General features: G+C 33.4%; 1 protein-coding gene across 1 annotated transcript; it reads right to left on the reverse strand.

Moving 5' to 3' along the window:
* On the reverse strand, positions 1–1933 carry LOC139106164 (uncharacterized). The gene is made up of 5 exons (XM_070662723.1): positions 1357–1933; positions 896–1211; positions 695–757; positions 427–630; positions 1–336 (listed from the first exon to the last, which is right to left on the reverse strand). Exons 1-5 carry the CDS (start codon positions 1644–1646, stop codon positions 1–3), a joined length of 1209 nt encoding a protein of 402 aa, XP_070518824.1. The 5' UTR covers positions 1647–1933.
* Positions 1934–14395: the final 12462 nt, after the last annotated feature.

Genomic DNA, 14395 nt, shown 5'->3' on the forward strand with positions numbered 1-14395 from the left:
TTAGTATGCATTACCTAAGAACGTCCAAACATTGATATTTGTTGTCCCTAATTTTTGTGCAGCAATATTGTGGAAACTTTCCACAATATTATTAGTCCGTGCAGGACAATGGTAAGTACTAATTTTCGATGCCATATTTAACCAAGTAAGTCTCAAATATGACATAAATTGTAAAATATCTGGATATTCATTTGGAAGTCTGTCAGCTTCAGTTTGTATTATAAGCAAAGCTTCTTGAAACATATCTGGTGGTAATAAAGGCAATGTCATAGTCATGGACAGTACAACTTTTGGTATATTTGAGATACGAAGTTGTCGCCACTTACGCAGTACAGCCTGAAAAAAAAATTTAATATATTATACTGTTGCTTTTATAATGAAACCTACAACATCAATTTTATCTCATATTAGAAACAGTATAATTACCTGATTGAAATGAAACCAGCATCCAGTTAGGTTTGCTCTAGGAAATTTTTTACTTAAAGACTTTACTGCAGCCATTTCAAAGTCACTCATTATAAATTTAATATTATGTTGAAGTTGTGGTACAAGTTGCATAATTCTGTCCCATAATGCATCATACACAGCTGTTGTACGTACATCACATAATATAAATATTGTTGCAATACCCTAGAAGAAATAAAATATTTATCTTATCTACAGATGCATCTAAAAAGTAACAAAAATATCTTACCGTATTCATGTGTCGAATGTGTATCGAGTATAGTTGAGCAATATGAGGAACACGTGGCAAGACCTGAAAAGAAGAAAATAAATTTTTATTACACTTAACATTTTTCAATATCTTGGTGTTTCCTTTAATTTTTGTAAAATACATTACAAAAAAAGTTTATCAAAAATTTGTTGTATTACAAGAAGTTAGAATTGTACTCACAGAAAAAGTACCATCCACGTAGATTTCAGTAGCAGAAGATAAGGCTTGCAATAAATCATTAGTTGAGAAAATAATCGCTGTTTTTTCACCAGTTGTAATTACGGTTTCTTTACGAATATTCTGCATAATGGTAGAGCTTTGTAGCATATTGTATAATGATGCCAATGTCGTAGGTATAGATGGCCGATTCTTCATACGTTCACGATGCATAGTATATCTAACCGATGGAAAACTCAAATATTGTGCTGCATCTTGATTCCTAGAAAAAAGTATATTAAAAAATAATTTTATGTTTCTGAATAAATACAACATAGAAATAAAGTATTAAGGTGACTATACAACAAAGAACAAAGAGTAAACGTGATATTTGTTTGTTATTTGTTGACTTGTTGCTGTCTGAGTCATCAATTATCATTAAAACAACGTTGATATAATATACAAAATATACAATATGGTATTACCTTCGGCATACTGTATCAAAAATTTCTTTAAGTCCAGTAGAAGTTTCACGGGCAAGCTTTAACATTTCTTTTTTCATATCATTTTGAACTTTGATGAATGGCATTTTTTCATGATTATGCTCCCTCGAAATTTCTACATTATTATCTTTTACAACAACACAGCCTGGACATTTTAATGACTTTCGTGAACTGCATCGATAAACATTGTTATAGCGTCCATCAACAGAGTACAAATAATCATCGTAAACATAGACAAAAGTTCCCGCTTTATTTTCAGGAATAATTTCCATCTAAAACATATAAAGTTTATAACGTTAGCTCGATATTTCATGTTCCAGAAAATCACTTTTCAATCATCTGATTTTTTAAAATATAGTATAACTAATATCAAACTACATTAGTAAAACAACAATGTGATATGTATGCCATCCAACGTTCTATACATATCTCTTTGCGAATGCACAGGAAAGATAAAACCTTATTTAACTCATGTGCGACGCACAACGATAAATTATTGCTTCTACTTTTTTAATCAAATCATGTCTAGGGCACAAGCACATGATACACAAGAGAAGAATAGAATATTTGAAAAAATCCTTAAATAAAGTAATGTAACACACATAATATTCTGCTGTTATTTATGTATAAATAATTGATATGCTTAAAATAAATCTATTGAAATGGAACAAATGTGAGATTTTTCCTAAGAAAAGTAATCGGTTACTTACGTTGATGAAAAAGCACTGAGAGCAAGTTGAAATACGTATGGTAAAGAATGATAATACTTTTTGAACAGTATTATATCTTGATCTATTATACGTTCCGAGGTTCTACACCAGGATGACGATTATAAGAAGTCTTCCGGCAATAGCGACGTCAGTGAAGAACGACATGAGCATTTACACAGGTAAAGACATGAGCATTTACACAGGTAAAGACATGAGCATTAGCACAGGTAAAGACATGAGCATTTCATTCGTAACGACATGAGCATTAGCACAGGTAACGACATGAGCATTTCATTCGTAACGACATGAGCATTAGCACAGGTAACGACATGAGCATTAGCACAGGTAACGACATGAGCATTTCATACGTAACGACATGAGCACTTTACACAGGTAACGACGTGAGAATATTATGCGTAAAGATTCGAGAATTCTACAGACGTAACGACGTGATCACGTAAGAGGCAAAGGAACAAATGATGGAAAACGCGCGTGAAACTCGTAGAAGATTCTCCCACGCGGGACCCGTTTTATCGCGCATGCGCGGCTAGTAGGGCTCAGTTCAGTACGTGTTGATATAAACGGGAGAGCCTCGGATACCCCGTACATGCTATTTTTACCACACGTAATATTTATTTATTAATATTTATTTAAAGTATGATTGACAGTGTACAATAAATAATAATAGTAAAAACTATTATATTTTGAATAAGTACTAATGAATAAATGTTACTTGTACTAAAAATAACATGCACGGGTACCTTGAGGCTCTCCCGTTTATATCAACACCTACTGAACTGAGTCCTACTTGCCGCGCATGCGCGAGAAAACGTCTCTCGTCTAACAATACTGTCCCACGGAAGATTCCGCACGACTTTCTTCTGTTCATTCTTCTGTTTTAACGGCGCGTGTTGCCAAGAGAATTATATGACGTCTAACGCTTGCTACAATATTCAAAATTACAAGCAATAAGAGTAAAAAATCCGATTAAACAAAAAGGACTTTTTCATTACTGGCTGTGCCTTTGCATTGTATAGCAGACTTAATGCACACTTCTTGCGCAATCTCACCGCCACGTGCTTCTTTATCAAAGATACAAACGTGTGTTGGTAGCTGATGTCGTAGCGGCTTTTGCGTAATTGCTTTCTTTGTAATTGCTTTTGTCGTATTAACATTGAAATTTGTTGTTATTGTTATTATCGTAATACTATCGTTAAATACATCGTCTTTAAAGTAGATTTAAAAAAAAAGGAAAGCAAAAACATGAAACATAATGTCTTTTTACGGAAAAAGACAACATTTTTTTTAAAATAACAAGTAGAAAACAGTACTCGAACTTGCGCTAATACCGACCTCAAGTTAACAAGCCCGCTGTTAGCCGTTGCGCTAAAGCGATATTTCGATAGTATTGTCAAAGTTACCTGTACTCGTGTGGCAACAGTAGCATTTACTAGATATGTGTATATTAAACAGATTATAGAACGATTGAGTATTCTAAGTGTCAAATTCATATATACATATATAAATGTTCAAATGCTACTGTATCACGCAAGTTCATCATAGTTAAAAATCCGGATCAGTTGCCATCAAATATTAAAATGAAAACCGCTGTAAAATTCTGTGCAGATAAGTTTTTATTTGTCAGGTTGAGTAACGATGATAACACTATTAATCTGTCGAAACAGTAAAATATATTAGTTATTTAAAAATTTGTTTTATGCTATTGATAGAAAGAACATGATAAATTTATAAATATTATCATATTTTTTTATTGCACATGAACAAATGTAGCAGTTTGCATTTTCTGTTTCTAAAATCACGTTAATCATTTATACAAAATAAAATAGTAGTGAACTGACGTTCGACCACGCTCAGTAATCTTTCGCGACTCTATTAGATTCGTTGTAAGATGCTCTATCAGCCAGCTTTATAAGTAACGGTCGAAATAATTTAACAAATCGCTTGTACTATAATCCTGCAAAAGAATTTTTCATTCCGTTTAGTCAATTAAAAAAATAGTAAGTCGCTATTCTACGCGCTGATTTCTCTGTCTGCTGGCTGTATCGTGATTCTGGTTTTTGAGCAACTGGCAACTGCTCGACCTCTGTATTTTGCTAATTCGTGAGGTCTTGTTTTCTATTGTTTCTACCCTTTTGTCGATCCTATTTTTCTTGTTTTCGAACCGTTTGGCTCGTGCGGTATCAAAGCCGGCTCTATCGCACCGATCTTTCTATGCTATCTATAAATGCTTTCACGCTTTTCAGTATAAATATTTGTTAAAAAATATTTTAGTAATAAAATTTTTATGTATTCTTCATCTCTGTATCACCAATGAATCACTCCTACATTTGTAGTGTCTCTTTAAAACATAAATTATTGTACCTAAAATTTGCATAAATAAGAAAGCGTTAAAAAGCGTAAAATATTGTAATTAGTCAGCAAAAAAAAACGTCCTTGATAACATGCGAGCCGAGCGAGTAACGACCAAGCGGTTCGAAACCGACAAAAATAGAACCGATAAACAAGTATAAATAATATCTAAAAATAATAGAAAATATAATATCGCGAGTTTATGAAAGTACGAAGATCGAACTGTTGGATGCCTGGAAGAAACGCTTGGAAATCAGTCGCTTCAGCAGTCAGGATCGCGAGCAGTCGGAGCGATCAACGCGATAAAAATTGTAAAACGGTAAGCAAAAAACCAGAGTGTAAAAGCAAAAATAAATTGATAGCGGAAACGCCTAAAGTTTAAAAGAAACTCTCCCTCTTTTCAACGTATTAAAAAAAAAACTAAATTATTTATTAAAAATAATAAAAAACAAAATTTAATTTTTTTTATCAAATATTTATTTTAAATTTTTACCTAAGTTTTTTATAAAGACTTATTTTTCTACATATCGGGCAAAAAACATTCATACAGTTTTCATTTTCGTCCTCTGTTAAATCTAAAAGTTTTAAAGCACAATTAAGGCAAAAGATATGCCCACAAGATCCTGCCCCAATTGATCGCTCTGTCATATTTTCAACACAAATTGAGTAATACATTGGTAATGCATTTGCATTAACGTGGCGACGACTACATGTCTCTCGATCACAAGTGCCTTTTTTGAAATCGCCGCAAATGTTGGTATTCTGCATTGTTCTTCCGACTTCTTCTTTTAGATTGTTATTTGCCTCTCCAGTCATATAATACATATATTGCTCGACACTCGTACAATGAATGAATGGACAATTCTCTTTGTCGCACTTTGTATTTTGGTAATTGAAGCAGTATCGAAAGGTGTGCACTCGTTTGCAATTCCAAATGTGACATCTTCCTTCAGCAAAGGCTCGGCACTTCGGTGCGCCGTATTTCAATACTAAAATTGTAATTTAATTTTAGACTCAACTACAAAATTCTTTGTACCAAAGTTATTACCTTGCTCTTTTCCATAAAACGACATCGTACCGTTTGTACTGCCTCGTGATATTTCTCGAGTCCTTAATATAACGAGCGATTTTTAAACGACACTGGCAAATACGACAAGGATAACGTAGTATTCACAGCAAGCAATAACTACGACACAAGCAGCATTTACGACATACGACAAAAGCAGAATTTACGAGTAGTACAACATAAGCGATCAACACATGTCCGTATTTTTGGTTAGAAAACACGTGACGGTGAGATCGCGCGGGAAATGTGCATTAAGCTTGATACGCAATGCACGGTACACGCAATAAAAGTAAAAAATACTATTGGTCGAAACGAACTTCTCCACTATTGGTTGTGCCTCTGCATTGTGTGTTTCCCGCGCGATCTTACCTCCACGTGTTTCCTAACCAAAGATACAGACGCGTGTTGGTCGCTAATGTCGTACCACCTTTGTTTAGTTGCTTTTGTCGTTTAATTTTTATATTGAAAATTGTGCTATTTGCTTTTGTCGTTTAATTACCGATCAAAAAGTTTTGCTTTGCAATTATGATTTGTCGAGATTATTTCATTCGTTCATGCAACAGAGATTCATGCAATAAGATTCATCGAGCAATAATGTGCACTAATTCATCGTGTAATAAAAATCGCTCATGTACATTATTACATCTTACACCGTACGAAATTCTAGAAGTGAACGAAAACATACGACCATTTAGAGAAACAGTTTTTAATGAAATGAAAAGATTTGCGTTTCTTATAAGAGAAATGTATCCAAAAGAAATAAAAGTTCACACATGTACAAAAGTTATGTTGGGTGATTGTATATGGCCCTGTCTTTCATGCAAGACAGTCTGCAGAAATGGTAAATATAATTATATAATTTGTAATATTTTAATTGTTAAAGAGAAATAATTAAAAATACTTTTTTTATTTAGAAGACAATGACCAACTACCGAAATGCTTCAATTGCTTCATTCCATTAATGGGCGACATAAAAATTTTAGCATGTGGACATGGATATTGTGACATTTGCCTGAAACAACTTCCAGTTAACGTAAATGGTGCATTACCATTTTGGAAATGTGCCGAATGTAATAAATGGCAGTGTTATATTATATTAAAGTTTAATAAAAATTAATTGTCTTTCTAGTGAAAAGTATAAAAGATTTAGGAAAAGAAATCTGTATTTTTATAAGTATATTATCAAAATCTAATAATTAACACGTTTTTTCTTTAATTCATTAAATAGTTTTTTATGTTTTTAATTTTATGTACTCAAAATGTAAGGAATAAAATAAAATATTTTGTCTTTAATATTTATAAATCAATATATATTTTATTAATAAACTACATACATTTTTTGTAAATGGTGATTTTTCTACATATCGGACAATGTACGTTAAAACAATTATTGATACTTGTGTTATCTATTTGCTTTAATGCACAATCATAACAAATCATGTGGCCGCAAAGTGCAATCCCAAATATTCGCACAGTAATAATCTGCGCGCATATCAAACATTTAAACGGTATTACATCCTCTTTTTTAATGTGTCGACGGTGGCAGACTTCCCGTTCGCACACTCCGGTTTTATAGTCGCCGCAAATATTTTTGTTCTGCAGCGTTCGGCCCACTTCTCTCTTCAATTGCTTGTTTGCCTCTCCTGTCATCAAGTACGTGTACTGTTCAACGCTGGTACAATGTAGAAACGGGCAGTCTACTTTGTCGCACTTGGTATTCTGATAATTGTAACAGTACTTAAACGTATGGATCCGTTTACAGTTCCACGTAGCGCAGTTGCCTTCTTCAAAATTTTGGCATTTTGGCACGCCGTTTCTGAAAACTAAAACCGATTGTTACATTAGTATATATTATAAATAATTAACTAAAGAAATAAATAAATATATAATTATAAATAAAATCGATCTAAATGAACCTGACGCATCAGAGAACAATTATCTTTACTTAATGTTTAATTACAGTAAACAATTTTTTGTACCAAAGTTACCTTGTTCTTTTCCGTAAAAAGACATCGTACTGCTTGCACTGCCTCGTGATATTTCTCGAGTCCTTAATATAACGAGCGATCTTTAAACAACACTGGCAAATACGACAAGGATAACGTTGTATTCACAGAAAGCAATAACTACGACACAAGCAGCATTTACGACATACGACAAGAGCAGTTCTTCGAATAGTAGTACGACATAAGCGACCAACACACGTCTGTATCTTTGGTTAAATTAACAAAAACGTGGAGATAAGATCGCGCGGGAAACACACAATGCAGAGGCACAACCAATAGTGGAGAAGTCCGTTTCGACCAATAGTACTTCTTACTCTTATTGCGTGTTGTAGGGATCTTGGTTCGGAGGTTGATGACAATATTCGTATATGATATAAAATATATATTTAACAAGTACAATTTAATTAAGATATGTTAACAGTTCGACTTCTGACCAGACAATGAATATTAATTTTTGATTTGCAGGTCTGTTCCTTGGATCACGGAATAATTGATATATAGAGGGTAGTCCGCTGTGTTGTTGGGTTACGGATGGCGCCACAGTGTACCGTGCATTGCGTATCAGGCTTAATGCACATTTCCCGCGCGATCTCACCGCCACGTGTTTTCTAACCAAAAATACGGACATGTGTTGATCGCTTATGTTGTACTACTATTAAAATCTGCTTTTGTCGTAAATACTGCTTTTGTCGTAAATTCTGTTTTTGTCGTAAATTCTGCTCGTGTTATATTTGCTTTTGTGGTTATTATTGTTTTCTGAAAATTTTAAATTGCTCCTGTCGTATTTGCTGGTAATTGCTTTTGTATTAATACTGCTTTCTGTCCAAATTGTTTTTGTAGTAATCGATGGGTGCAGAGACTATTTTTTACGATCGTGCAGCAGGCTCAGGTGCCGTCAAAGCCACTGTTTAATTGCATGCAAAAAAGAAACATGCAACGCAAATAAATTTTGCAGCTTTGCGCACCTTACAAAAGATGCATTAAATGAAGTAAACGCCAACATACGGCCGATGCGTGCGGAAGTGTACGCTGAATTAAAACGGCTGTATTATATTATGAGAGAAAGTTACCCGGAGGAATTGAGGCCGCATTGCTGCGGCAAAATATTTGTCGGCGAGTGCAGGTGGCCGTGTTACTCATGCGGCACAGCAACAAGAAAAGATAATTATTATTAAATAATTTGATAATTGTTAAAGACAAAAAGAGAGAGAAAGAGAGAGAGAGAGAGAGAGCGAGAGAGAGAGAGAGAGAGAGAGAAAGAGAGATAATTAATTATACTTTGTTTTATTTTCAGAGGAGTATAATAAATGGGTACGATGCCCAACTTGCTACGTACTTCTTCAAGACTTCGTAGCTCTTAATTGTGGACACGTGTATTGCCCGGATTGTATAAATTACTTAGCTTTTGGCGTTGAAGGGTCAACGCCAGTATATTGTTGCGATAAATGCAAAAAATGGGCGAAGCAACTTCATGTTTACAAGTACGTATTTTAATAAAAACCAATTTTATTACTTATTAGAAATAAAAATATATTAATAAAAATAAATTTGTTTTCAGATAAGACTATTTCATGCAGAACATTTTGTAAATGCAGAAAAAAAATGATAGTGCTTTTGTTGTAATTGTAGCGTTGCTTCTGTTGTATTTGTTCCTAAAATGATAATAAAAAGTTAGTATATAATTAAAAAGTTTAAAATGTTTTTGTAATTTTAATCATAAAATTAAATATATCTAATTCTAATACCGTACTTTATAGAATAATTATTTATATACATATTTATATACAGTTGGTCACAAAATGATTCAGACACTTTTGCAATAATAATTACAAAACTGAAATAAACAAGTATTTAATATTTTGTTGGGTATCCATTCTGTTTAATAACGTGTTGTAATTACTTGGATACCGTAGAAATTAAAGTTTTTAAATAATCTACACTAATATATACTCATTTTTTTCTTTCAATCGTCTCTTCAGTTCTGCTATTGACGTTACAGTTGTTTTATGAACAATACGGTCCAATTTGTTCTAAACATTTTCGATGGGATTTAGGTGTAGAGATTGCGGAAGTGATTGTAAAACATTTTTGCAATTGTAAAGCAAATACTCTTGCACTATTCTTGATATGTGCTTTGGATCGTTATCCTGGTATAATTTAAAATTATTCACAATCCCCATACTTGAAGCACTTCTTTGTAAATTGTATTTTAAAATATCTAAATATTAATGTTTGTCGATAATACCATCTATAAAAACTAATTCCTCTACACCAAAAGCGGAAACACACTCTCAAACCATCACGGAACCATGGAGGAGGTTTCACTTAAAACATGGAAGAGGTTCCGTGATGGTTTGAGAGTGTGTTTCCGCTTTTGGTGTAGAGGAATTAGTTTTTATAGATGGTATTATCGACAAACATTAATATTTAGATATTTTAAAATACAATTTACAAAGAAGTGCTTCAAGTATGGGGATTGTGAATAATTTTAAATTATACCAGGATAACGATCCAAAGCACATATCAAGAATAGTGCAAGAGTATTTGCTTTACAATTGCAAAAATGTTTTACAATCACTTCCGCAATCTCTACACCTAAATCCCATCGAAAATGTTTAGAACAAATTGGACCGTACTGTTCATAAAACAACTGTAACGTCAATAGCAGAACTGAAGAGACGATTGAAAGAAAAAAATGAGTATATATTAGTGTAGATTATTTAAAAACTTTAATTTCTACGGTATCCAAGTAATTACAACACGTTATTAAACAGAATGGATACCCAACAAAATATTAAATACTTGTTTATTTCAGTTTTGTAATCATTATTGCAAAAGTGTCCGAATCATTTTGTGACTGACTGTATTTTCATGTATATATTTTTTTATTCTCTGATTCATTTCATATGTAGTTAAACTTTATAACAAAGATTTTCTCAATATACGCATAGGTTTAGGATAAAAATAGGAATTAATCATAATATCTTTTCTTAAGTGTCTACTGAAATATATTTATTATAAATTGTTACAAAAAAGTTTGGTATTCTTTTACTTCCCGACATACAGGACATTGTACAATTAGGCGGTCATTGTCGTCATCCGTTATTAATAGATTCATAGCACAATTACTACAAAATATATGCCCGCATCGGGCACGTCCAAATGTCTCCGTAGTAAATTCATTAATGCAAATGATACATTCTAGAGGTTTTAGATTGTCCATTTTAATGTGCCGACGGTGGCACACTTCCCGTCGGCAAGTACTAGTTTTATAGTCGCCGCATATGGTGGTGCTTTGCAGCGTCCGGCCCACTTCTATTTTTAATTGTTCCGTTGGCACTCCAGTTTGCAAATACGTGTACTCTTCTACTTTAGAGACATGTAGATAGGGGCAATCTTGTCTCTCGCATATTGTGTTTTGATATTGAAAGCAATATTTGAAAGTATGAATTTTTTTGCAGCTCCAAGTTGCACAATTACCTTGTTGAAAGGCCTGGCACTTTGGTATGTCATTTTTTAAAACTGAAATTGATAAATACATCAGTATAATTATAAACATAATTGAAATTAAAAATATATAATTTTGTAAGTTGCAGAAAAATTATTTTTATATTAAAGTTATTACATACTTTGATCTTTTCCATAAAACGACATTGTTGCTTTCAAATTTTTCTTTCTTCACAGAAGCAAATATAACGAGGAGAATTTACAACAAAAGCAGATTATTTTATACAAAAGCAAAATTTACAACAAAAGCAGATTTTAATAGTGTACGACATAAGCGATTAACACATGTGCGTATTTTTGGTTAGAAAACACGTGGCGGTGAGATCGCGCGGGAAATGTGCATTAAGCCTGATACGCAATGCACGGTACATTGTGGCGCCATCTGTAACCCAACAACACAGCGGACTACCCTCTATATATCAAGTATTCCGTGATCCAAGGAACAGACCTGCAAATCAAAAATTAATATTTATTGTCTGGTCAGAAGTCGAACTGTTAACATATCTTAATTAAATTGTACTTGTTAAATATATATTTTATATCATATACGAATATTGTCATCAACCTCCGAACCAAGATTCCTACAACACGCAATAAGAGTAAGAAATACTATTGGTCGAAACGGACTTCTCCACTATTGGTTGTGCCTCTGCATTGTGTGTTTCCCGCGCGATCTTACCTCCACGTGTTTCCTAACCAAAGATACAGACGTGTGTTGGTTGCTAATGTCGTACCACCTTTGTTTAGTAGCTTTTGTCGTAATTATTCTTGTGATGTTATACTATCATTGCTATGTGAAATAATATTAACACTGCTGTTTGTCGTTATAGCTATTATTGTGAAAACTGTACGTTAAAAACATATCCATAATGATATGTCGAGATTTTTTTTTGCGTGTATGTAACAGAAAATCGTGCCGACTAAAGCATTGTCTTATAGCCTGCAATTCATCTTTGTGTAATAAAAGTCCAACTTGTTCATTTACCCATTTAACAACAGTCGAATTAGACGACTTTCACCATAATGTACGGCCGCTACCAATAAATGTATCTTTTGAATTGAAAAGATTGGCCGTTTTAATGCGACAAAGCCATCCAATTCAACTTAGGGAACATTGCTGCGCAAAATTTTTTATCGGCGAATGTATCTGGCCCTGTTACTCATGCGACACAGCAACGAGAAAAAGTAAATATTCTATTATTATTTTTAAGTAATTTAATATTAAAGTTTTCAGACAATTATTAATTAAAAGGATACTTTTTTTTTACAGACGACAATAGATGGGTAAGGTGCCAGAATTGCTGGTTGTTAGCGACGGACGACATAAAGGCGTTGGATTGTGGGCATATTTATTGTTCATTTTGTATGAATGTATTATCCTTCAACATTGATGGTGCGTTGCCAATATATTGTTGCGCTAGATGTAAAAAATGGGAGAAAGTCTTCGTGCTATGTAAGTTTTATTCTATAAATAGACTTATTAAATATTACAGTCAACAACTTATTAACAAAAATTAATTTATTTACAGATAACACTAATTAAAATTGATTATGGAAAAAATACTGTAAACATGTATACATGTATATGTATGTATATGATTTTACTCATTAAAAAATAGTTTTATACAGAATTGTATTTTTTTTTATAATAAACACCGCATTTCTATCCACGTAAATTTAAAAAACAAAACGTTTTTAAAAAAAAGTACAAATAAGAAATAACACATTAATAAGAAATAAAGAAATAAGGAATAAATGGAAATTTCTGATTTTATATTTAATAAGTAATATATAGCCTGTATTTATAGGCCGTTTTTCATAGTTGGGTCTTATTTTAAGATCATCTTAAGCAATGTCTTAAGACAATAACACGGCTCTGTGATTAATTTATAACTAAATAAAACTGATTTTAAGACTAGTTTATATATAACATTCGATTATGAATACCGGCCAATAATTATTAGCAAATTACATAAATCTTTTGTATTCGCTTATTTTCTTGCATTTTGGACAAAGTACCATTATACGATCTTCATCGATCTCTCTGTTTTCTAAACCTTTCAACGAGCAATCAAGACAAACCATGTGTCCACATTCTGTAGCCCCAAATGTTTGCACAGTAATTTTCTTCGCGCATATTGGACATTCCAACGGTTTCACATCCTTTTTTTTAATATGTCGACGGTGGCAGACTTCCCGTTCGCACACTCCGGTTTTATAGTCGCCGCAAATATTTGTGTTCTGCAGCGTTCGGCCCACTTCTTTCTTCAATTGCTCGTTTGCCTCTCCTGTCATCAAGTACGTATACTGTTCAACGCTGGTACAATGTAGAAACGGGCAGTCTACTTTGTCGCACTTGGTATTTTGATAATTGTAGCAGTACTTAAACGTGTGAATTTGTTTGCAGTCCCACGTGGCGCATTTACCTTTTTCGAAGGCCTGGCATTTCGGTATGGTGTTTTTCAAGACTGAAAATGATAGATCCATTAATATAATTATAAGTAAAATTAAAATAAAAAATATATAATTTTACACGTTGCAGAAAAATTATTTTTATACAAAAGTTATCACCTTGCTCTTTTCCGTAAAAGGCCATTGTGCCTTAATGTTTTTGATAAAAGCCAGTAGACGAGAGGCGTTTCCTCGCGCATGCGCGAAGCGTTAGACGTCATATAATTCTCTTGGCAACACGCGCCGTTAAAACAGAAGAATGAACAGAAGAAAGTCGTGCGGAATCTTCCGTGGGACAGTATTGTTAGACGAGAGACGTTTCCTCGCGCATGCGCGGCAAGTAGGACTCAGTTCAGTAGGTGTTGATATAAACGGGAGAGCCTCAAGGTACCCGTGCATGTTATTTTTAGTACAAGTAACATTTATTCATTAGTACTTATTCAAAATATAATAGTTTTTACTATTATTATTTATTGTACACTGTCAATCATACTTTAAATAAATATTAATAAATAAATATTACGTGTGGTAAAAATAGCATGTACGGGGTATCCGAGGCTCTCCCGTTTATATCAACACGTACTGAACTGAGCCCTACTAGCCGCGCATGCGCGATAAAACGGGTCCCGCGTGGGAGAATCTTCTACGAGTTTCACGCGCGTTTTCCATCATTTGTTCCTTTGCCTCTTACGTGATCACGTCGTTACGTCTGTAGAATTCTCGAATCTTTACGCATAATATTCTCACGTCGTTACCTGTGTAAAGTGCTCATGTCGTTACGTATGAAATGCTCATGTCGTTACCTGTGCTAATGCTCATGTCGTTACGAATGAAATGCTCATGTCGTTACCTGTGCTAATGCTCATGTCTTTACCTGTGTAAATGCTCATGTCGTTACCTGTGTAAATGCT

The sequence above is a fragment of the Cardiocondyla obscurior genome, linkage group LG10 (assembly GCF_019399895.1).
Source record: "Cardiocondyla obscurior isolate alpha-2009 linkage group LG10, Cobs3.1, whole genome shotgun sequence".
Classification (NCBI taxonomy): domain Eukaryota; kingdom Metazoa; phylum Arthropoda; class Insecta; order Hymenoptera; family Formicidae; genus Cardiocondyla; species Cardiocondyla obscurior.

Coding starts and splice junctions, on each gene's coding strand:
- LOC139106164 (XM_070662723.1), bottom strand. CDS start 1,646: ATGGAAATTATTCCTGAAAATAAAGCGGGAACTTTTGTCTATGTTTAC. Junction 1,212..1,356: donor TTTGATACAGTATGCCGAAG/GTAATACCATAT, acceptor TTAATACTTTAT/TTCTATGTTGTATTTATTCA. Junction 337..426: donor GCTGGTTTCATTTCAATCAG/GTAATTATACTG, acceptor TTTTTTTTTCAG/GCTGTACTGCGTAAGTGGCG.